This window comes from Myripristis murdjan, chromosome 9 (genome assembly GCF_902150065.1).
Source record: "Myripristis murdjan chromosome 9, fMyrMur1.1, whole genome shotgun sequence".
Classification (NCBI taxonomy): domain Eukaryota; kingdom Metazoa; phylum Chordata; class Actinopteri; order Holocentriformes; family Holocentridae; genus Myripristis; species Myripristis murdjan.
In genome coordinates this window covers 30,080,871-30,103,129 of record NC_043988.1, presented here as the reverse complement: position 1 = coordinate 30,103,129, position 22,259 = coordinate 30,080,871, and the positions used below count along the sequence as shown (strand labels likewise).

The 22,259-nt window shown below is 44.9% G+C and overlaps 1 protein-coding gene across 2 annotated transcripts in view; it reads right to left on the bottom strand.

Annotated features, from left to right (window-relative positions):
- The window catches only part of znrf3 (zinc and ring finger 3), a 75,463-nt gene that overhangs the window by 12,361 nt on the left and 40,843 nt on the right, over positions 1 to 22,259 (bottom strand). For both annotated transcript variants that reach the window (XM_030061061.1, XM_030061063.1), the window contains exon 2: positions 21,487 to 21,609. In XM_030061061.1, coding sequence (XP_029916921.1) covers positions 21,487 to 21,609 — 123 coding nt within the window. The remainder of the gene's footprint in view (positions 1 to 21,486; positions 21,610 to 22,259) is intronic.

Sequence of the window (22,259 nt, the reverse complement as noted above, 5' to 3'; positions counted from 1 at the left end):
TGCATAGATGAGGGCAATGTGCAATTTCACAGTATAAACAGATGATAAATAAATAAATAGCACCCAGATGATAAATAGATGATAAAAAAATAGGTAGAGGCTAATAACAGAACATCTAGGACAGCTTATTAAGTTAATAAAATTGCATCCCTTATACAATACTTGCAGTCTTTAAAGCCTACGGAAAGACAACGCCCATGCCATATTACAATGTCAAAAAAATCCCAGGCGATATCTAGCCTCATTATCACGATATCAATGCAATCCTGCTATATATCGCCCAGTCCACAGTAACCCAGTGCGATTTATTTTCTCCACTGTCAATAACTGCCCTCTTCACTTTGAATATCTAAACCACATCAAACACAGCAGGAAAAGCCAAGAACGAGTTATATTGGCTTGCTGTGGGAGACGTTATTCTGAAGAATGTTGGATGTTTATACCAGCTCAACGTGAATTACCAGCGCTGCACAGGCTTTGCGTGTTTCACCTGGGAGAGTTTCCTTGGCACTCGCTCCTCCTTTTTCTGATTCGTCTGTTTACCAGAGATCTTTTGCCCGAGTGCCCTCAGTAGTGTTTTTCTTGCCTTTTTTTTTCCCTTACCAAAGTCAGACCATGCTTGTATATCTGCCTGCCGGGCCAGACCAGGTCAAGCTGGCACACCTCCATGCATATTCCCCTCCCTGCTGGCCAGGAGAGGTGACGCGAGGTGAAGCAGGTATAGGGCACAACGGGCCGGCGTGGCTTTTCTTTGACAGGGTTTGGTGGAGCGACTGCTGCACGGACAAGTTTCTGCACAGGGAGGGAAAGGAACCAAACGGGCAAAAGCCTTTTGATATGGATTGGCACATGTCTGAATTCAACTGTGAGCGTAAATCAGCTTGACTGAGTGCACATCGCGGTCCTTCAGCGTGTGACCTACTTCACAGTTTGGTTTCCTCATGAAAAGCTTACAGTATATTTAAGGTCTAATCCGCAGACAAGATGTTTATGAATTTGACTTTCATAGCTCAACAAAGACTATAATTAACCCCGCAGACTGATTTGATCTTTTCCGGTTGTTAATGAAAGCCTTATCAAACGCCTGAAACATTAAAATGGCCACGCGCTATCAGCAAAAGCACTTCCAACTTTTCTCCCTCGTCCCGCCTGCTTTACATAAGCTAACATCTCTCTCTCACTTTTGTGCTTGGAAGTTCAAACGCGGGGAGAGCGAAATCTCGCTCGGCTTTTCCCTCTCACCCAGTTTTCTCTCAGCTCCACATTGCCAGGCTCGAGCCCCCCATTTAATTCAGCGCAAGTGTGCTCCTTTGATGTTAGCTCTCCCGGTTAATAATTAATAGCTCTTGGTAAGACGCTTTGAGAAGAAAGAGATCTCCCTCCTAAAGAATCTCCACTCAGGCAGGCCTGCGCTGCAGTGCAGGGACTTGCCTGACGACAACAAAAATGCAGCCACAGGCGAAACTGGCTCTCTTAAAAACATGACACATCCCTTCCCCAGCCCCTAAAAAAAAAAAAAAAAAAAAAAGACTACAACCTCGGACACCAAAGGAAACGATAAATACTTCTTGCGCCGTGACGAATTTGATCTGTAACTTTCCTTAACTTTGTCATAATGTTGCAAAGCTCCTACGTAGGTGGAAAGAAAAGGTGGCGGATGGAAATGGTGTTTACTCGACAAACTCCAAAAAAACAGCTATTGTGTGTCAAGTGACACCGCTCCCATGTAAGGAGATATTGTGAAAGTAACGCGAGACAGCAACCAGTCATCCAGGACGAAGAATGATGTATGCTGTAAATACAAGCTGTCGTTTAGGTGAGTCTTATTAAGGATTATGCAGGGTTGAACTTGGGAGACTTGGGAGTCTTTGACCACTGGAGTGAGATCAGAATGGCAAACGTTTTCCTCCCGATTCAACCTTGTGAAGGTGCAACAATCGTCTGGCAAGCAGCAGTTTGAGAGCTGTGGCACGACGATGAATCAACTGCGTGCAAACGAAAACGTTCAATAATGAGGACGAGGCAAGCCAGCAGAAACCTCTAGTAAATGTTAATGGTGTCCAAACCTCGCTCCTCTTGAAATCCTGAGAAAAAAAAAAAAAGAAAAAAAAAAATGCAATGCACTGCCAAGATATTTTTAAAGGGTGAAATGTGATCAATGCTACCAGTCTGAGGGCTTGATCAACCCCCATCCACAGTGAAAAAAATTACAAGGCTCTCAGCGTTAACTGTCAGCTTGGGGGGGCGGGGGGGCTTTTCACAGGTACCGCGCGATACTGCTGGCTCAACAAACTCCCCGCTGGCTCGGAGGCATGAGAATTAGGGTACAATCTTCCTGAGTGGACAAAAAACCACAAACGCACAAAGTACGGAGAGCCCAGTCTAGACGCGAGAGGACACAGAGGAAAATGAGAGCTATGTTTAGCATCCCTAAGTCAGTCTGCCAGCTTGTAAGATTTGAGAGAAACTTTCACTCGTCTGGAAAGAGGCTGTTCCCCCCCCTCCTCCTCCCCCTCCTCCTCAGCACAGCATTCGCGCGGGGTGGCCTACTTCAAAGCCATCTCGCCGTCTCCATTTTTTTTGATTCCCGTCCGCGCAAACGTGTGCGCTCGCACGTCAACACCCCCGGGGGGCACCCTTACAAATAGGCGCATGTATACAAATGTGCATGTGCAAATGGGCGATGTGAAACGGAGGAAGACGTGCGAACACCAATGCGAACGCACACCTGGATGACACCTCCAGCACGCGGCTCAAGCCAGCTTTCACCAGCTCTCCGACGTGCCTACATCATTTCCCCGTTGCTCTCCTTACTTTCTTCTCCCCTTGCTTCCCTCCCTTTTTTTTTTTTTTTTTTTTTTTGCTCCTCCCGCTTTCCTTTCCCTCTCTCTCCGCACTGCTATAATTAAGGCAATTAAGTCTTCAGAAGACTCTCCTCTGCTATTATGCTGTAATTTCATGTTGCCTCCTGGCTTTACGGTTTATTAAAAGATAAAGGCATACTTTTCTCCCATGGATTTTCTTATATGTGGTCGCCTTTTTTTTTTTTTTTTCTTTCTCCCTCCTCTCTCTTTCGCAGAGAATGCGTGTGTGCCAAGACATTATTTCCATTTAACTAAAATAAAATCAAAGTTTTCAGCATGGCTATGTGTCATCTGATTGAAAGCCCGGGCACTCCGGCGAAGGAAATGAAAGTATGTTTGAAACGCCTCCTCTGGAGAGGCCGCCGGTCTGATCACTTGTCCAGCAAACACTTCCACTGAACAGGACGCTGCTGTCTTTTCCTTGACTTTTGCATTACAAACGGGATTCGGGCTTTTCTTGTGTTCTCCACGGTGCCTGTGCATCGAGCAGGCGGCCTGACATCTGCGCCAACCACACGCAGCACAATATTTCAAGTTTCTCGAGGATACAGATATGTTACATTACTTGCCGTGCAACTGTTTTATGTGACACTTTATTTAATGTTGCTGAATGACAGACAGGCAACGGCTGTTACGCTGTTTATGGATGCTTGGCATAATCATATCGGTTATATGACATGTAATCAACAGGCTTGACACCACTGCCACGTTGGATCTGCTGCCTACAGCATCGAGTCAGCGGCAAAATAAGGACTTGCCTGTTCCCACAGACACATAAACACGATCCTGAAACCGTTTACAAGGGCATAATGTGAACTCAAACGGCCTGTTGGCCTTAATCCTGCCAATAACTTATTTTCATGGATCCCTTTCCACTCATATTTGAGGTTTTGACTCACCGCCACGAAATTCCACCCCTGAATTGTTGACCAGAAAAGAGGTAAATAACTACAAAATAAGTAAATAAGTAAATAAATAAATAAAAACATCAACAACAACACAACATGCTTTGATGGTGGACTGTGTGTTCCCTGGAGTTTAAACAAGTCACTCTTCAATTTCTCTTTTTTTTTCCCCCCCAAAAACTTTTGAACTCCACATTTCACTGTTTAATATTAATGTGGATGCTGTTGAGCCTCTGGCTTGAGCATTTTACAAGAGTCCTGGGACGTCTGTGGTACTATTTCAAAGATTTTTTTTTGAGCTGCATGAAAAAAAAAATGTTTACAGAGCACATAAAAATCCACTTGTGTGTCACGCCGCCGGCAGACAGGGGCTGAAAAGCCTCCTCGAGCTCCTCTCCATTCAGCTGCCTTCATATAAATGGGTAGTTTACCCAACGTAAATATACAGGGGAAAGAATCACTTGAAGCTCTCAGTGAGCTCAGTGACATCCATTAACATCAAACTGCAGATAAGAGGTTAGGTCAGGAAGTGAACACAGACCTGTTTATCGAGCGTCTCCAACTAGGGGCAATGATACAAGACCAGTTTTGCCATGTGACATTTGTCAGAGGAGGTGACCGCCGTACCTCCTTCAGTGGTACTGAGCTCTGCTGCAGCACACACAGCTCGAGCTGGGTGCTGGGTTTAGCAGGGTACGAATACACTGGGACGAATAAGGACAAAAGCTACTATACATATCAAGTATGATGATGACTGCACATCCTTATCCTGGCCTGTGGTCCAGCAAAGCACATCTCTGCAGCACAATGCCACGTTTTATATAAAGACTTCATTTTCGCCAGTTGCAAAGGCATAAAACTAAGGGAAAATAAAAGAGCTTGTCCATCTAAGAGAAGCAGGATATGTTCTCAGTGCAAATGGCGTGCAAATCTTTCAGCTTGTGCTAAGACCTTTCTGAACTAGGCATCCTATATGTACACATACGATTATACATGCATGCATGCACACACACACACACACACACACACACACCTGGCCCTCTGATAAATAGCACAGAACTGATGGTGTGCAGTTTCCAGCAAGGTCCACAGGCTGCCACTGCGGGATAGTGTCTCTCACTGCAGCCGGAGGGGGTTTGTGGGTAAACTGTACACCGATCTGAGCCCCAGAGAGAGAGAGGGAGAGGAAGGGAGAGAGAGAGAGAGAGGGAGGTGGGGTGGTGGGTGCAGAGTATGACCTCACCATGAGACAAAAACAAGGCCCGTCCCAGGTACACTGATCCCTGACCCTGCCACTGTGCTGTACATCGTGTACGTGACCATGTGGCGTGCAAACCACCACACTACAGTACGCCATGTCAGCCTACCGCATAGTTTCTTTTCATTGGGGGGAAATCTGTTCCCATGTTGTGCAGTCTGCTTCTACATCCCAGTGCAGAGATGCAAAAATGAAAAATAAAGTTTAAAAAAAAGGACAAGAAACCCATAGACTTGATGCCGTTTGAAAAATCTTCCTTCAGGAAGCAGCAAGTTCTACCTGGAGGCCGTCTACTGGCAAGGTGTGAAAAGCCTTGGCTAAACCCCAGAAATCCCCAAGGGGCTTCTGGGAGACAACACAGTGGAACAACAGGACCCTGAGGTTTCCCACAAGGAGGCTTCTACCATCAGTTCAGTCCTTCAAGCCGGCTTCTGCCACAAATAAAATGTCAGTGTCTCTCTGCTTCCTGCATGCATATACAAATTCTTCATTTTCATTTTGTGATCACTCTTCCTCCCTTTTGGTTCACCCCACCCCCAAATTCTGTCTCTGCCTCAGCGCACAATGTGGGGTGGCCATTCAACCACCATTGCATAACCAGAATTATACAATTGAATTGTGCTATCAAAATGTGTGTGTGTGTGTGTGTGTGTGTGTGTGTGTGTGTGAGTGAGAGAGAGATAGAAAGAGATGGAGCACCTCTGAGGAGGCCTGCCAGTGAGACTTGGCATGACGCCGTCCCCATTAAAGAGCCAAGGGAGAGAGAGAGAGAGAGAGAGAGAGAGAGAGAGATGTGTTGGGGAGCACTCCCACTTCCTCATTGTACAGCCCACACATGCGCTGCCACACACATAAGGATGCATACTTCCTGCACCATAGTAAATCCGGACCCGGACCTTGACTGAAAACCTCTGTTAAAACACTCATTTATCAGTGTTAGCATATTTTTCGAGTGCAAACACCAAGATGTGTGGGAGCTGAAGTGGTGCAAAACATGAATAACGCATGCCAGACATTTCTTCACAGTACAAATTAGACTTCCTGCAGTCTACTGTGCAGATTTTTTTTTTTTTTTTTTTTTTTTAATTTAAGTATCTCTGCATATTTTTGTGGATCTGTACTTGTTTAGACTGTGCAGGAACTGGTAATGTTAATGAATAGGCCTAATGAATGATAAACTCTTGTGAAAGATCAATCAATATTATTTTTTTTTTTAAAAAAGGAGCAGGTTCTGTAGGGGCATAATATTGTTAAAGTGTCTTGGTGGTAAAATTCAATCTTACAAATTTGTAATGTTAAAACATAATAAAAACATTCTCTGCATGCTGAGTTCAAGAGTCCAATCTTTGTCAGTTTAAACAGTTTTTTTTTTTAAATATTGTTTGACAGTATTTCTGTTTTTTTTTTGTTTTTTTTTTGCCTCTGCAGTATTATCTTTGTTTATTTTATTTGTCGAAACATTTCATTAAAAATAAATTTAATCTAGGCATAGTTTTTGTTGTTATTTTTTTTTTTTTTTTTTGCATAGTGACTCTTACATTTAAAGATATTGTATATTGGCACAAAACACTGGAAATCAGCAGCTTTACTTTACAGATGGACCTGGAGTCTTGTACTAGTTGTTTGTTACGGCTGTAAAGGAAAGGCAAATCCAGCGACTCCTGAGGATGAAGGATGCTCAAAAAAAAAAAAAAAAAAAAGTGCAAAAAATATCTAAGTCATCAGGTTTACGCAACAAAGAGACAACGGATCTGAAATATGTAAATACTGTCTTATTACCACGCTATGAGGGAGACTTGAGGAAACTGGCTGTTTTCTGTACCAGTGAGGTCATGTCCACATTAAGCCGGCTGAAGAGCTTTTCAAAAATGGTCTCCAAAGTGTGCAAATCTGACAGTGCTGGCTCGGCGTTTCCATGTGGATGGGGGAAAACGGAGCTTTCTGAAAACGGTGATGTAAGATCATCATGTGATCTAGCAAATGCTTCCGCACTCCGTGTTGTACAGCAAAAGGTGCACAGGCACCCAACATCGTTTTGGAAAACAGTCTGAAACACGGTGAAAATGCTATTGCAGTGTAGTGTGTGCCAAAACTTTTTTACAGAGCATGAATTGGCCTCCAAGCTGAATTTGCTCTTGTCTAACTTTATCCTAATTCATGCTCCTTGGTGGTAAGGTGAGCTGGCATCACTTGTTTTTTTACTATGTAAGTTGTTGTATGATAAATTATTGAAGGGTTTGCTCTTCATCCTGTGACACTCTGAACATTACATGCTCTCTCTCCTCCTGTGAGGTCTCACCATCTCATTCTTGATCTGTACTGGCTGTCTCGCACCACAGGCACCTTTTCCTGCCTCTCTACATGGTTTGTCATGTGACTTCAGGTGCAAGCATGTAGACACACACACACACACACACACACACACACACACACACACGCTCAGTCAGCCACTAATCAAGCAGCTCTTTGGTCTTCAGTCCTCCTGCTGCCCACTGCTGTTCTGCCCTGCTGAGACCAAATACTGAGGCCGGAGGAATGGACAACCGCTAATTAAATTTCCTCCACTTTTCCTCTCCGGCCCTCCCATTTTGTTTTCTTACCGGTTTTGGGCTCTGGTCCTTTGTGATTCACAGGAAAATAAACAAGCTTTCTGGTCGAGGACAAGAATACCGCTTTTTTTTAAGTGCCCCCCCTTCCTTCTTCATCAAGTGTCTACGCGGGGGATTGTTGTGAGGGAATTCTTCGTTAGATACTGTTGCATGAAAAGGCTTTGATGGGTAATGGAAGTAATAAAGTGCAGTAATCCCTGAGGACACTTCTGTTATATGTTCATCAGCTATTTTCATACCCAGTGTGGAAATTATTCAAAAGTAATTACTTATTGTAAGCAGCAAATCATTACATTAATTAGAGTGTCTCTACTATACAGCAGGTGTCCAAACACCTCGAGAACTAAATTTATGTGTAGCGCAAAAAAAGTCCACTTCAGCAGTCGGTGAGGAATTGCTGCTAAGATGCCTACACGCTGCACTGGGTCTCCAGATAGGAGGCAGCAGGTAATGGGGCAAAAAAAAAAAAACTTTTGGGGGAATTTTAATATTACATTTTTTGGCTCTGAGCTCTCAAAGGAACACCCGGATAACTGCTTATGTGGCAGAAACTTTTCCTGAGTATTGAAAATTCTGGATTACCATATGTATCACAAGACGGGGGGTGAAATATGAAGAGGAGGGGAAGAGGGAAGGAGGAAGATAAAGTTAAGAGCAAGTGAAAGCTGGCTTAGTCGTGGTTACACGCCTGTTCGCTGTGAGCGATTGAGACCGCGGAAGGTTTGGAGCAGAAATGGTTCTGAACAATGTAATATGTTGCACAGGTGGTTTTTATTAGTAAGCATTCGGTTATTTTCCATTTTTTTTCTTGGAGTTTAAACAATAAAGATGTGTATCTTAATGTAGCAACATATCGTTAGGTGAGAAGATACTAAGATATATAAGATATTTTTGTAGATTGAGGGTCAGTTTATTAATGTTGCATTTGATGAAGATGGCAATATTGATGTCAATATTGTAGAGAATGGCTACAGTGTTTCTGCCAACCATTAGATGTCCTATTGAATTTTGCAAGCAACTAATGCAGTAAATAATATAGTAACAATATAGTAATTAATAATACAATAATATAATTGTCCAATAATAGTTGTCCGATATACCAGATTAGGGGAGCAGGTTAATAAGTATTGATTAGGTTTATACAGAATTTACATTAGCTAAGAAATTGAATTAAATTGATGTAATTCTCAGTGAAGATTGTTAGTTTTATGTGCATAGTGATAGTTTCAACTGATCATTAGGGCTGCATTCTAGCGCTATGTCGTTTTACAACAGTGTTCACCACAAAACATTGTGTCTTATTATACACAAGGGCCAAAAGCTGGCTTGTAAAGCTCAAAACCACTGGCATTTCAGACATGCACAGGTCAACAAGGATCTAATAAAAATCCTGCAGTTACTTTAGCAGATGTGGACGCTGGGGATCAAGATGCCGTGCTGGTAGATATAACCGGGGCATCATGTGAGGCCTCAGCAGTTGAATGTGAGTATGTAGCGCATGTAGCTGTCCTGAAATGCTAATTTCAGCGGGTGCAGTCGAGGGATCTTGCTAAAAGGCTACTAGTCTCTCATGCTCCCAAGTCGACTGCCGTCATACAGTATTTCTGTAATCTCCCTCTGCCTTGAAGCTGCTTTAGGAGACCATGTCCCTGCTTGCATGAAAGAAGGGTTTCTTTAGCTGGCTCTCTCTTGTAATGCTCATTCCTGCTGCTGGTGGAGGAGCGTTGCTGCTGCCTGCCGTCTTCTGTCCCTGGGCAAACAAGGCAGAGCAGGTCAGGACTCGGCTTCTCTTACTCTTACTGTACCTCTTGCTCCTTGAAGATTCTTGGAGCTCAAAGAAAATGGAACAACACTTGCAATCCAACCTACGATAGGTAATGTGGTCAAATGAGCATTAAGTTATTTATGACCTCAACTACTGGCACCTGTAGGAGCTGCAACAATATTGACACTCACTGGCAAAAACCCCCACTCCTCTCGCCTGGCCTGTCATGTCCCCTTGAGTCAATATGCAACTGACTAAACAGCAAATTTATTTTTCATAACAGAGATGAAGACACTAGCAGCACAGAAATGTCTAGTGAAGAGGTAATACTGTAATGATGCACTGCAACAACAGTTTCATCAATTGTTTTTTTTTTTTTTTGTTTTTTTTTTTTGAGCTGAGAATGAAATGCCAATGATGCTGGTCATTCACAAAATGTGAGAGGGTGGCGAGGGGTGACTGGCGCTCTCTTGACATCTCAATGGGCGGGAGCTTTTGTGAGTGAATTTTCAAAGCCAGAAATCTCAGCATTTTGAAACGTAATCTATCAAACCACTGCAAATATTATGGTAAATTTGAGCTACTACTAGCTCTTTAATGCCCTAATAATTCTTAACCAAACTGCTAAGTGATATTTATTTAACACCACCGTGCACCTGTGGGTCATCTTCCTGTGGGTCATCATGAATGACTATGAAAGTGTATCTGAGTGTGCATTAGAGAAAGCTACAAGATCCGGCAATTGCTACACAAAGGAAAAACAATATCAAGACAATGAAGAAATTGAGAACGCTTCTTTGGAGTAGTCAGCGTAACATAGATGCTCTTATCATGGGTAGACATCTAAACTGCTCGCTAAGCCAGTATTCACCAACCAGGCCCAGAGATAGGCCTCCTTTGAACCGGTGGCTGAGTTCATCACTTTAATAAAAGCCGTTAGACAGCAACTACCTTTCCTTTTGTTGCGTCCTGATAAAGATAACATCAAAGCGGGTGACATCCATGGCTGTAAAGAGGACTTGAACAAAGCATGGCTGCAAGATGATGCAATATCTAACTGGGTTTAGCTCATTCAGCCGTGATTCAAGTACAACACCTCTTTTGTTGTCCGTTATCTCAGCGGGGAATTCCTGTCTTACTCTATCTCTGGTCATCGGATTGGTAAACAATTGGCCGTCTGCGAAATAATGAGTGGCACAGTGTTCCACCAATACGTGCCGAGCATCCGTCCTTTGGTACAGCACTACTCAGACGCTGTTATTGTCACACAGCCTCGGTCACTGCACTTAAAGTCCGGGAGTACAGCTTTGATTGCAGCGATGACTCTTCACAAAGGCATTAGACGGTAAAAAGGTGTTGCCGGGGAACTGATGGGGTGTTTAGTGGCACCATCTTGAGACACACTATATGCTACTTTGGACATAGCAAGAACAAATAAGGTGGGCAGGAGCTGACAGAAATGCCGCCAACAGTCAATTATGTGCAACGATAAAGTGATGTCTTCGTAACATTCGCCAATGGGGTTAGGGTTTGGACACAGGCCTTTATTCAAGTCGGGCCCTTTCTAAAGGTGCGTAGCTGTACGTTCTTGCGTCCTCCACGACACTTGATGCAACATCTAATGGTGGAACTACAATTCCAAAACAAGAAAAAAATGCAAAGATGGATGATGGATGCGCGATGGATACAGATTTAAGCGGAAACTGATGGAGCAGGTGGTCACTTTGCCCAAGAGAATGAACGGGAAGCCCCAATATCACATCTGAACAGTGCAACAATCCATAGCACAGAGCTGAGCATCTTAACTGATCATCCGACATCAACCACACAGTTCATATTAAGCTTTAAAGATGCTTGTTAGTCCAGTAATTTAAGGCCAAAATTGGGGTCAACCTAGGACAAATTGCAAGAGAAGCAAACTCAACTGATTTTGTATCCTCAGTTTGTCCTGAGTGAGGGGAAAAAAGTCCCAAGAAATCCCATTGGTGGAAAGTTTTGAAAGTCACCTATTTATGACCATATAATACCAAAAAACACTGTTTTTAACACACAGGGGAAAGGGGGTCAACATTTTACTTTCACATATCACTATAAAAATTCACAAGTTGATTACACACACAAAGACAAGAAAAAAAGTCAATTACAAGTTCTTTGAATTATTCTGTTTACACATACATATCACACATTATCTGATTTGATAATGTGTCATCTCATCTCCCTTCAGAAGGCTTGGCCCTTCAGAAAGCGACAACAACTGGATGTAACTTAGCTCTCGCTGCTGCCCCCCGCCCTCGCACCACCACCATCATCACCATCACCACCATCATCATCATCGTCATTGTCATCGTCTTTTTCCTCCTCCCTCCCCTACCTTCTCATCTTAACTACTTGGCTCCAGTAAACAACATCTGAGTCTCCCCCGGTTGTTGCCAGGTGCATTCACATTCTCCTCCCCTTTCGTATCTCCATGTCTCTCTCTCTCTCTCTGTCTCTCTCTCTCTCTTCTTCCATTAGTTTGACGTCTCAGGGCATGGAGAGCTCAGATGTCGCCCTCACACACACACACACACACACAAGGTGATCCACACTCAAACACACACCCCTTCTTCTTCGTCTACAATTCCTGGGCCCAACCTCGGCTACCCTGGCGGAGCATAAAAGCGAGTTTAAACCACAAGAGGAGGATACCACGGGGTGTGAGGCGGGGGGTGGGGTGGGGTGGGGCAGCGGGGGAGGAGGGAGAGGCATCAGATTAGCCGCGGAGGCACCAAGGGGCCTCAGTTTCCAGCCTCGGTGCCAGGCATGGGCCTTAGCTTTAAAGACAACATGGCCCTGACATACACATCAGGGCACAGCACGCAAGGACTCTCATATTTGCACACACACACACACACACACACACACACACACACACAGAGAGAGAGAGAGAGAGAGAGAAAGAGAGAGAGAGCAACAGGCTTAAAAGATGAAGAGAGAAAAGACAGGGTTTTGGTAGACGTGGGTGGATGTCTGATCCTATCTTTTCGAAGATTTACTTTTTCCACAGCTTGTCTTTTGATCCAACACCCCCCCCTTCCCCCTTCCCCCTTTTTTCTTTTTTTCTTCTTCTTCTTTTTTTTGGGAGGGTGGGGGTGGGGGTGGGGTGGGGGTACTGTCAGGCAGCGGAGCTTTAGCTGTGGCTGGCTGCTGCTGAGAAGGAATAACTGTAGCTCGGTCAACAGTGCATGTTAAGAAGAAAACACCACATCAATCCGTTCCTTGAGAGTTGACTTTCAAATAACAATTCTGAGTCACAGCTCAAAATCAATGCCAGGGTGACGAAGAAAAAAAAAAAAAAAAAAAAAAAGAAAGAAACAGCTCCTCAGTGGTGCTAAGAGCTCTTTCTTCTCCTCCCTTCCATTTCCTCTTCACTCTTTCTCTCCCCTCTCTCTCTCCCTCTCTCTCTCTCTCTCTCTCTCCCTCCATCTCTCTCTCTCATCTTAAGTCCCCAGGGCTCCTTTCTTCTCTCTTTAAATAGGGGCCCGAGCTGTGAAGTCTAATAATGGTCATTTGGCCTCCCATTGAAAGCTGGGTAATTCGGCCCAGGGACAGCTCACTTTGAGCCACATGACACAAGGAGCTTCCCAGTGACCATGGAAACGAGCGCAGTGGGATCCCAGGCGCCTCCAAGCGCCGTGAAACGCTGTGAAGCGGTGATTTAGGAGGAGGACTTTTTTCTTGAAGGGGGTGGGGGGGGTGTTTGAACGAGGAAGGTGGGTGAGGGTTCCTCCACAGCCTGAGAGAGAGAGAGGGAGAGAGAGGGGAAGGGAGAGAGAGCGAGGCCCCTGCCTGGTCACAGTGAAAACCTCTCCCGACACCCCACCAGGAAGAGCGGCCAAGATAATATCAGCAAGTTGAAGCGTACACAAACATGAAAGGAGAGCCCAAGAGGCAGGCCCCTGAGTGCTCCGCGCTTCACAAGCTTTTTGCTCCCTTTTTTTTTTCCTCTTCTCTCCCTCCGCTCCTCCTCTCTTTTTCAGTTCCCTTTCTTTCTCGTCCCACCCCTCCCTCCCCGATGCTATGTTTGGAAGTGTTTTCACGGCGTGTTTGGGGCAAGGGGCAGGCGGAGAGGAAGCTAAAGAGTGAGCTCGTGCATTTTACTCGTTAACGTGGCCGGGGTGGCCAGCAAGCTCCGCGGGGCCATATGTGTATCCGTCATCAGCAGAAATGAACAGCAATAATTATAATGGCCTTATTCTATAGCATTCATCTGTGTATTAACATAAGGAAAGCTGATGTCGGTACACACTATTACATGATGAGGATGAAGTTTTCCATTCCTACAGCAATGTAACACCATTTAAATAAAGCCATTCTGGTTTTGTTACTGTTATACATACGGTAATATTATATAATATAGTAGAATATGGCTACTGTAAAGTTACTAAATTACCTTTTTTCTGAGGACATTTCTCCACCCTTAATCTGATTTTTTCTGTTTTTTTCCAGGTGCTATTTTCTTGAACTTGCAGCAACACATTTACATTGGCAAATTAACGCTTATGTTGTGCTGATAACACTTGTTTTTAACATCTTACTCACGGGTGCAAACTAGCAGCAAGTCCTGCAGCAGAGGTCCACTTCTCCCAACCAAACTGTCTTTGATCCCCCTTGATTATTGAGAATTTTTTTTTTTTTTTTTTTATGATATCAGCTGTTTCCTTTCTCTCTTTTTTTGTTGACGTTTGTGCATTGGCTTTTTATTGTACTGCCTCTGATTCAGACTGTGTGCTCGTTGTTTCGACTGCATTTGAATATATAGGCTCCTATGAATCATGTATGGTGGCCCATGAGGAAGAATTGCCTTATTGGAGAAAACAAAAAAAAAAACAAAAAAAAAAACAAAGCGGGAACTGGATAAAATGCAAAAAAAAAAAAAAAAAAAAACTACTGTTGAGGATGCTCTATTTTTTGCCTCTTGATTTTTTCATGGGCACCGACAAAGGTTTTGAGAATGACTCCCGGGATATAATGTTTCTTATCTGTGAGAACTGCTGTGCCTAAAATCTTTTAAAAATGTTTTCGGTGGTAAAACCGAGTGAGAACTGGTCCAAACTGCAAGCCCTTGGCATATTTGCTGAACCCTTTGAAGCTGACAAAACAATATCTAACCATACATCTCTGAATTTCACATTCCTAGGAGGAACCACCGGCCCACCTGACGATGCAGAGTTTTAAAAGCGAGAGAAGTTTGGGAAGCTCCCCTCCACGCTGCATCATATCGCGGCTGTCGATGCTCGGTGCTCTGATGTGCACGGCTAAAGATCGACTTGCAATTCGCCGCGCCCAAAGCGGTATCCACTGAAAGGAAGTGAGACCTGTCATTTCTGGTGAAATACAAGCGCAGAGGAAAATTGCTCTATCAATATCCTTCTTGCATCCTTTCGGTTCCACGAGCGAGAGGCCTGCTTTCTCCTGTGGCGGTTAACACTTGAATAAGAAAAAAAAAAACAACAACAACAACATCAGCTGTATTGAATAAAAGCCATCGCTGTAAATCAATCTCGATTGTGGCTTCGCTGCAATTTAACAAAACACTCGGGAGATGGCACGGTGTGAAAACGCCGCAATTTTCTTTATGTCGTCGAGGCTCTGGGAGAGAGAGAGTGAGAATGGCGAGGAGTGAGGGTGGACGAGAGCGACACAGTGACTCATACAGAGAGTCTGCATCGAAACACAGGCTAATCTGCCAGGCCTCTAGTTCTTCCTATCCAGGCCGATAAACCCTGAATGAGCTAATGCACACACCCACACACACACCAACACCAACAAATGTGTACACACGCACACTGATCAACTAGTATTCCTCTGCACCGACGACAACACAGACGTGGTTTGAAAAGGCGGGTAAAATGCAGCCAGTAAAACTCTACCTGCGTTACAACAGGCTCTGCGGCATGACACCCAACTGACACCGCCTTGGCCTTGGGGCGACCTCTAACGCACACCTGAGTGTGTAGGAACAGCTAACCTGGCCACGGGCTCGAAGCCAGTCGCCCTCAACATCACACTCATATGTCTGCTGCCCTCTCTCGCTTTTATGTAGGTCTCTCTCTCTCCCTCTGACACAGTCGCTCACACACACTCACACACATCCCCATCTAGCACTCGTCTACCGTCTATCTCCGTCTCATTCCGCTCCACGTGCACGCAAACACACACACACACTGCACCCTCTCTGAAGCTCTGGCTGAGATGCCAGACACGGTTAGAGTCCAAAAGCCACTTAGCACTAAGAGGGAGCAGCTGTTTGCTCCGGTCTGCTGTCCCATAGTGCCAACTGAGGGCCACGGTACCAAAAGACACACTGAGATATCCTCTCCTGCCTGCTCACATCGTCCCGTGGCATCTGCGGATTTAGGATAGTGTATGTGTGCATGCGTGTGTGTGTGTGTGTTGAAGAGAGAGAGAGCCTCCCACACAGAATACAATTTTTATGGCCGTGTGCCTCCGGCGAAAAAAGCTTTAAAGTAGCCCGCTTTGTTTCTGGGAGGACACGTCCATAAAAAAATCTCGAAGATTTTGTTGGTGCTGCAGTTATTTCGAGTTCTTTGCAGCGGCCAGTTGCACGCCGTTACCGTGAAATGTTGTCTTTGGCTGGCACTTAAGGTGGAACTGATCGTGGTTCGAAGATGAGCCGGTCGAGGGCAGCGGCGGGCCACACACAACAAGCGCATACCGGGCAGTTCTACACGCGATGCAAGCCAAGACGCTTGCTTTGCACAAGCGGACGGGGCTGTGTGGGAGGACGGGTCGAGTTTGCCTGCCTGTGTGTGCACAAAGGCCCACTAGGTCGTACCAAGACACGAACCCCCAGCCACCCACTTGCCAAACCCAGCCCGGTCACCTTCTTCATCTCCCTGAGAAGCCAAGCCACTCCATTCCCTCCCACCTTTCCCTAAGCTCTCCAACCCCTCCCTCTCCCTCTGTCCTCTAACCCCCACTACTCTCTCAGTCCACCACCCCCGCTCCTCTCCTCCTCCCCTGGTTGCCCGGGCTGGGGGCTGATGTCATGAGAGCCTAGAGTAGCATGGGCAGGATGAAAGGGGAAAAGCCGGCATGCCCGGGCCCCGTGTGGCCATTGGACTGACACGGCGGCACTTGAAAGGAGAGATATCACGCTGGCACGGCGACAAAGACCCCGACCGGCCTGGGACACCGACGAGCCCATGACATGATTTCATGTTCCAGAGGAGCTGCCAACAATCGCGGTGCATGTGTGTGAGAAGGAAAGCGTGGAGCGGAGGGGAGGGAGGAGAGTTCGGAGAAAGTCAGGCGGTGGGGGGGGAAATGACAACCAAGAACATATTACGGACTGGAATAAACAGTCCAATAAACTGGAGAGCGGATATGCGCGTGTAGTAAGGCGTGTGAGCGTGATTTACAACAGATGAATGATAACTAGCGCGGAATGGAGACTTAACTGGAACCCTGCAGGTAGATTCAGCGGGCCAAATCAATGGTTCGCAAGGGAACAGCGCTTTGTCGTGCATGCGCAGCAGCATGACGTGCACGGCTCGCCCCTGCTGGCCAAGCCCTCTGCGGCTTCAAAGAGCGTCTCGAACCCAACGCAACATGGCGAGAAGTGAAATTACAAGTTGAGCGAATTCTGACGGCGCTCTACACGCCCCACACTTCAGGCTGCAGTAGGAAACAATTTGCTCTGCTCTTGAGCTCCCCGTGTACCCGCACACAGGAGGCAGCGGTGGAGGTCGGGGGTCAACAGCCCTGCGGCTCTCACAGGAACCAGGCAGGAAGTGCAGGAAAAAACTGTGTACATATATATGACACGCCAGCACTTTGGCAAGGTTTGCACGTGGACTTCAGAGGCCTGCGGGACCCCCCCCCCCTTTTTTCCTCCTCTTCCTATCCCACCTCTCGTTCTAATATCTTCTAAACTCGCAACATCTTTTTGTGACCATGAGAGCGGTCTCACATCCTTGAGCCGCTCGTCTAAATAATCTAACACAAACCAAATTGAAAAAAAAAAAAAAAAAAAAAACAGCAATAATGTTAATATGAAGCTTCTTACAAAATCTGAAGCACAAAGCTCCGATTCAAATAAGGCTGACTTGGAACACAACCAAAAGAGAAACGATGCAACACTAAACATCAAAAGCTTGCCGTGAGTGCTGCATTCTCACCAGACTCAAAACAGATAATACACTGTGAAAATTATGGAGACAGGATAACAACTGGACACCAGGACGCCCCAGCTATTGTGCACAGTCTAATTTTAGCGACGGTGAGAGCTTATCACGTTGGCGTATTTTCACCAGAACTGGCTCCTCTATCACATTTTGAAAGCGCTCTGGCACGACCACACGCATCAGCTAATTACGGGTGGACATTTAAAACAAGGGGAGGCACCTTCCTTGTATTCAACAAACTGTAATTAGAAGAGGGAAAAGGCCGTCGCTGCATGTTGACCAGCTCCTGTGCACAGCTGGGGGCCTTGCGTTCCCAGACACTTTATATTTAGACTCGGGTTGGAGTAAACAGCATTTTTTTTTTTTTTTTTTCCTCTCTGTCTCTACGATTCAGTTTTGTGCATTCACTGGGATTCTGTAATTGAGTGGAATCTAAATTGACCAGGCGAGACCCCAGCACTGTTGGTGGCAAAGTGGCAGCAAAGTGGAGTGGGCTCTTGGGTTCAGTCAGGGGCCAGTCTGATGGTAGGGTGGGGCGGGGAGGTGGAAAGTTGGGGTGGGAGGGTTTTGGAGGGCTACAGAGCGCAGGCCCGACCGAGCGGGTTGAGTGTGTAAGCGCGGGCATAGTATCTGGACTGGGCTGGGCATGGTGGCCTGGTTGGCGGGAAAGGGAGGGCAGGCAGACTGGCAGGGGGTAAACACTGCACTGTCTGGCCTGGCAGCAGTGGTGGCTGCCAATGTAAAGCACCCAGCTGCGTTTAGGCCCCAGGCGAGGGTCTGTCAAGATGCAACAATGGGCTTTCCCTGCTCTAATTATAGTCCTGGCCGAATAAAGACAGGGAAAACAGAGTGGCCTTGAGGTTAGAGAGGCTGGCTGGAGGCCAAAAGGTCACTAGCTAAAACTCCTGCCATCCTTGCGACAGTGTTCCTAAGCAAGGCGCCAAACCCAGTATTAAAAATAAAAGACTGCTCATTAGCATTGTGCTCGGACTGTTTTCACTGACACCCCTTTAACACAAGGCAAGCGTGTTTTACACGTGTTTTTTTTTTTTGTTTGTTTTTTTCTCCAGAACTTCCCATGAAAAAAGTGGACACTGTTTGCAATAACAGACATCCTGGGCCATAAATTTCACCTCCATGGCAACTAGTGTGTCAATCCACTCAGAATGAAATGCATGGTGTCCAGCATTCCACACCGAGGGTCTCACATTAGATCTAATCCAATCCAATCCAACTTTATTTATAAAGCCCTTTAAAATAACCACAAAGGTCCAAAGTGCTGTACAGTAAGATAAAAACATAAAAGACATAAAAAGACATAAAAAGAAGACATAAAACACATAAAAACATAAAATACAGTACATAAAACATAAAAAAAACGGTACAATACAGACATCACAGAAGACAGTATATATAAGAACAGTATATATATATATAAGAACATATAAAAACAATAACTTACACGGTGTTAAAAGCCAAAGAAAAGAGGTGAGTTTTAAGAAGAGACTTAAAAATAGAAAGAAGATCTAGTCTTTGAACATAAGCCAATCCAGAAAGATGGCAATTTACTGATAATTTATCATATTATGTAGGTTGCAGTTAGATTGAGGTTAGGATCGCCTACATAAAATGTACAGCAGGTCCTACATCATCACACCTTTTGAAGATCACAAATAAGTGGATGACCCATTTTCACCCATGCCAGTCGGAGCAGATGCCAATAACTACCTGGGATTGTTGCGGGGTTTGGAAAGCGGGACTGAAATTCGGATTAGCCGCTTTTTACACTCAGCTCATGTCCCGCAATGAAGGTGGGATTTTAGGTCGGTGTAAAAGGGATACGAGTGGAAGGTGTGGGGGTTCTAGATACTGAGAATGTCCCGGTAGCTCAGGTGGCTAAGGCGCATATCATGCACCTGCAGTGTCCTGGGTTGGAATCCAGACCAGGAGCTTTGTCACACGTCAGCCATGTATTCATCATCCATCCTGTCTCTCTTTTATGTGTCTCCAAAAAAGCAGAAAATATATATATATATATAAAAAAGGGGATTGAGTCTCAAACTCTTTGTTCTTGACTCTGCTGATCCTCTGCAGAGATGCCATACTGGAATGCTTACTTACTCACACATTCAATACACATGAACCATCCCTTGTTATAAGCCCTAAATCTTTATAAGAAGATGCATGCAGTCATCAGGGACAACTTTTACAATGCTATGAAGGAGTCATCCCTCCAAGATGGAAAAAACCCTAAAGGAAAAACAGCAAAAATACAAAAATAACTACAATGTCAGTCTTTTTCCTCCACAGTGAACTACAGTCAAATGGTTCCACAGACCACTACAGTAGTGGTCTAGTACACCATTATATTACATTGGGTTCCCTTTGAGTAAGTGCTCCTGATGGACACATCATCTAAATGACACAAGGCCCATTTTCTAAAGTGATGTTAACCGTGACAATGATCTATTCTTAGGTACAGTCAAAGAAGTGTTTGAGTGCTTTAGCTTGGACATTAGGTCAGCTTTCAGGTCTCAATGCGAGCATCGGCTAGCTAGCAGCAACCATCACCGGAGAAAGTGCACCATTAGCAAGTCTACGCGGCACAAGGGCTCCTTAAATTATGAATGGCTGCTCTCTTTCTGTCACCGGGCATGCACACGATAAATGAGATGATGGTCACCCCCAGCCTCGAGGGAATGTTGGTACATTCCATTAAGAGGAACACTTAATTAAAGGATGATAAAATGCCACTCGGAGACTCCAGAGGGGTTTGCGTACTGTTGGAGGGTGGGAGGAGGGAGGGAGGGGGGGTTAGTACAACACAAGGCACGGATTCAGTTCAAACTCAAGTCTCCCAGCAAGAAGAGAAGTGAAAAACAAAATAAGACAAAAACATCCTACCATGAATTGTCTCCATGACAACCAAAGATCACAGATAAATACTTAACATGCTTTAATTAAGTAGAAGGGAAAAGGATTTTCTTAACTGGCTTAGTTCGAGCAAAAGGGAAGGAACTCTTCGCTGTAGACATTCACCAGACAGACTCATCTTTTATGATGCAATGCGGTCTTTGTTTGTTTCTTAAGGGGCAAAAAGCCCAAAACAGCCAATGTTTCCATACACTCCAGACAAAGTGTCCTATCTGAATTCAACATTTTTCGGAGATCAACTATGTTTATGAACAAATAGTAATCCAAGGATTATCCTTTGAATATGAGCATCATTTTGCATTCAGAAATTTCTGACTCTCTCACCTCTGCTACCGACTACAAAAAAGCACCAACCATTTCCTTCTTGCCATAAAATGTTGGAAAAACATTTTCAACAGTAAGACTAAAGCTGCGAGGGCTGAATGTAAAATAAAGATGGCAGCGGTAAAAAATTAAAACTCAGGGTCTTGTGGATCTTGAAAGCTGGTTTGAAAAATGATGAGCAATGCTTAGCCTGACATGTCCAAACAACCATGCAATAATACAACCAATACAGCTGTACTCCACATCTTAATCACAGCGTAAATACTCCAAATGCCTCTCCACTGATGTAACACAAATAAATCAAGTTGTATTCATCTTCACTGCAGTATTTTTCATAACTTAACCACGATCATACAGATATCTCATGGTTTGTTGCACCGTTGCACTAAGTGGTGGATTGCTTGTATACATGTAAAATGATGTGTGTAGTCCACATTGTATCGTATATTCATCACTGTCATCATGCGCTCACTTTGAGGTCTTATTGTCCCCCATTCATGTATGACTCATAAAGATGAATTCCTGTACAATTATTGGTGAATGATTTTGATTCTTCTGTTCATGTAAACCTAGCTGTTGATACGGGTACACAGAATCTTGAACACAGGCCCAGAGTCACTCAGCATCCAGTTCTTTACCTTTCCCAGCACCGTTAGACAACTGGGGTCCAGTTCTGGTTGTTCCAGCTTCACCACTCCAACCCAGCCATACTCATACAGGTCCTCCTCGTCATTATTGTTACATAGTCCCAAAGGATGCATCTGGAAAGAAGAGAGAAGGCAATTAGCATCAAAGGAAGTGAGGTATTTTAAACTTCAGGGGTGACAGGGGACAACCTTGTCGTGCGCCCTTAGGTGTGGCGTTAGGAATTTCAACTCCATCGTTACTGACACAAGAAATACTGGGTCAGAATTTTGGAACAGCATGTTACATAAGTCACATGCCTACATGGCATTTTCACCTCAAGTTCCTAAATCAGAGAAACACTAGCTTTGTCACGTACAGTGTGTCAGGACATTTTGACGTGACGCACAACATGAAAAGCTGCCCCACACGATGCATCGAGTTAGAGGGTCCTGGCCCGGCCGGCTTATAGATTTACTCCAGGCGTGGGGTAAAATGCCAGCTATGAATTGGACTAATCTCCTCTGGATGCCCTCCGTTTGTGGGAGCCCACCAACTTATAATCCACTTGTCACCTATTTTCCATAATGAAACATAAGAGCTTAAGAGCATTAGGGGTCTCTAGAGTAACCACTGTGTGCAGCAAAATCACGTAGGATCTAAGCATGCAGTACAGGGTCCTACCCCTCCGTCACCATGTACTGTAAATGGACCTTTCAAACGAAAGCAGTGCATGGATGAAGCTGTGATGTATATGCTTTCATGGATCCGCTGAGTGGACAGATTT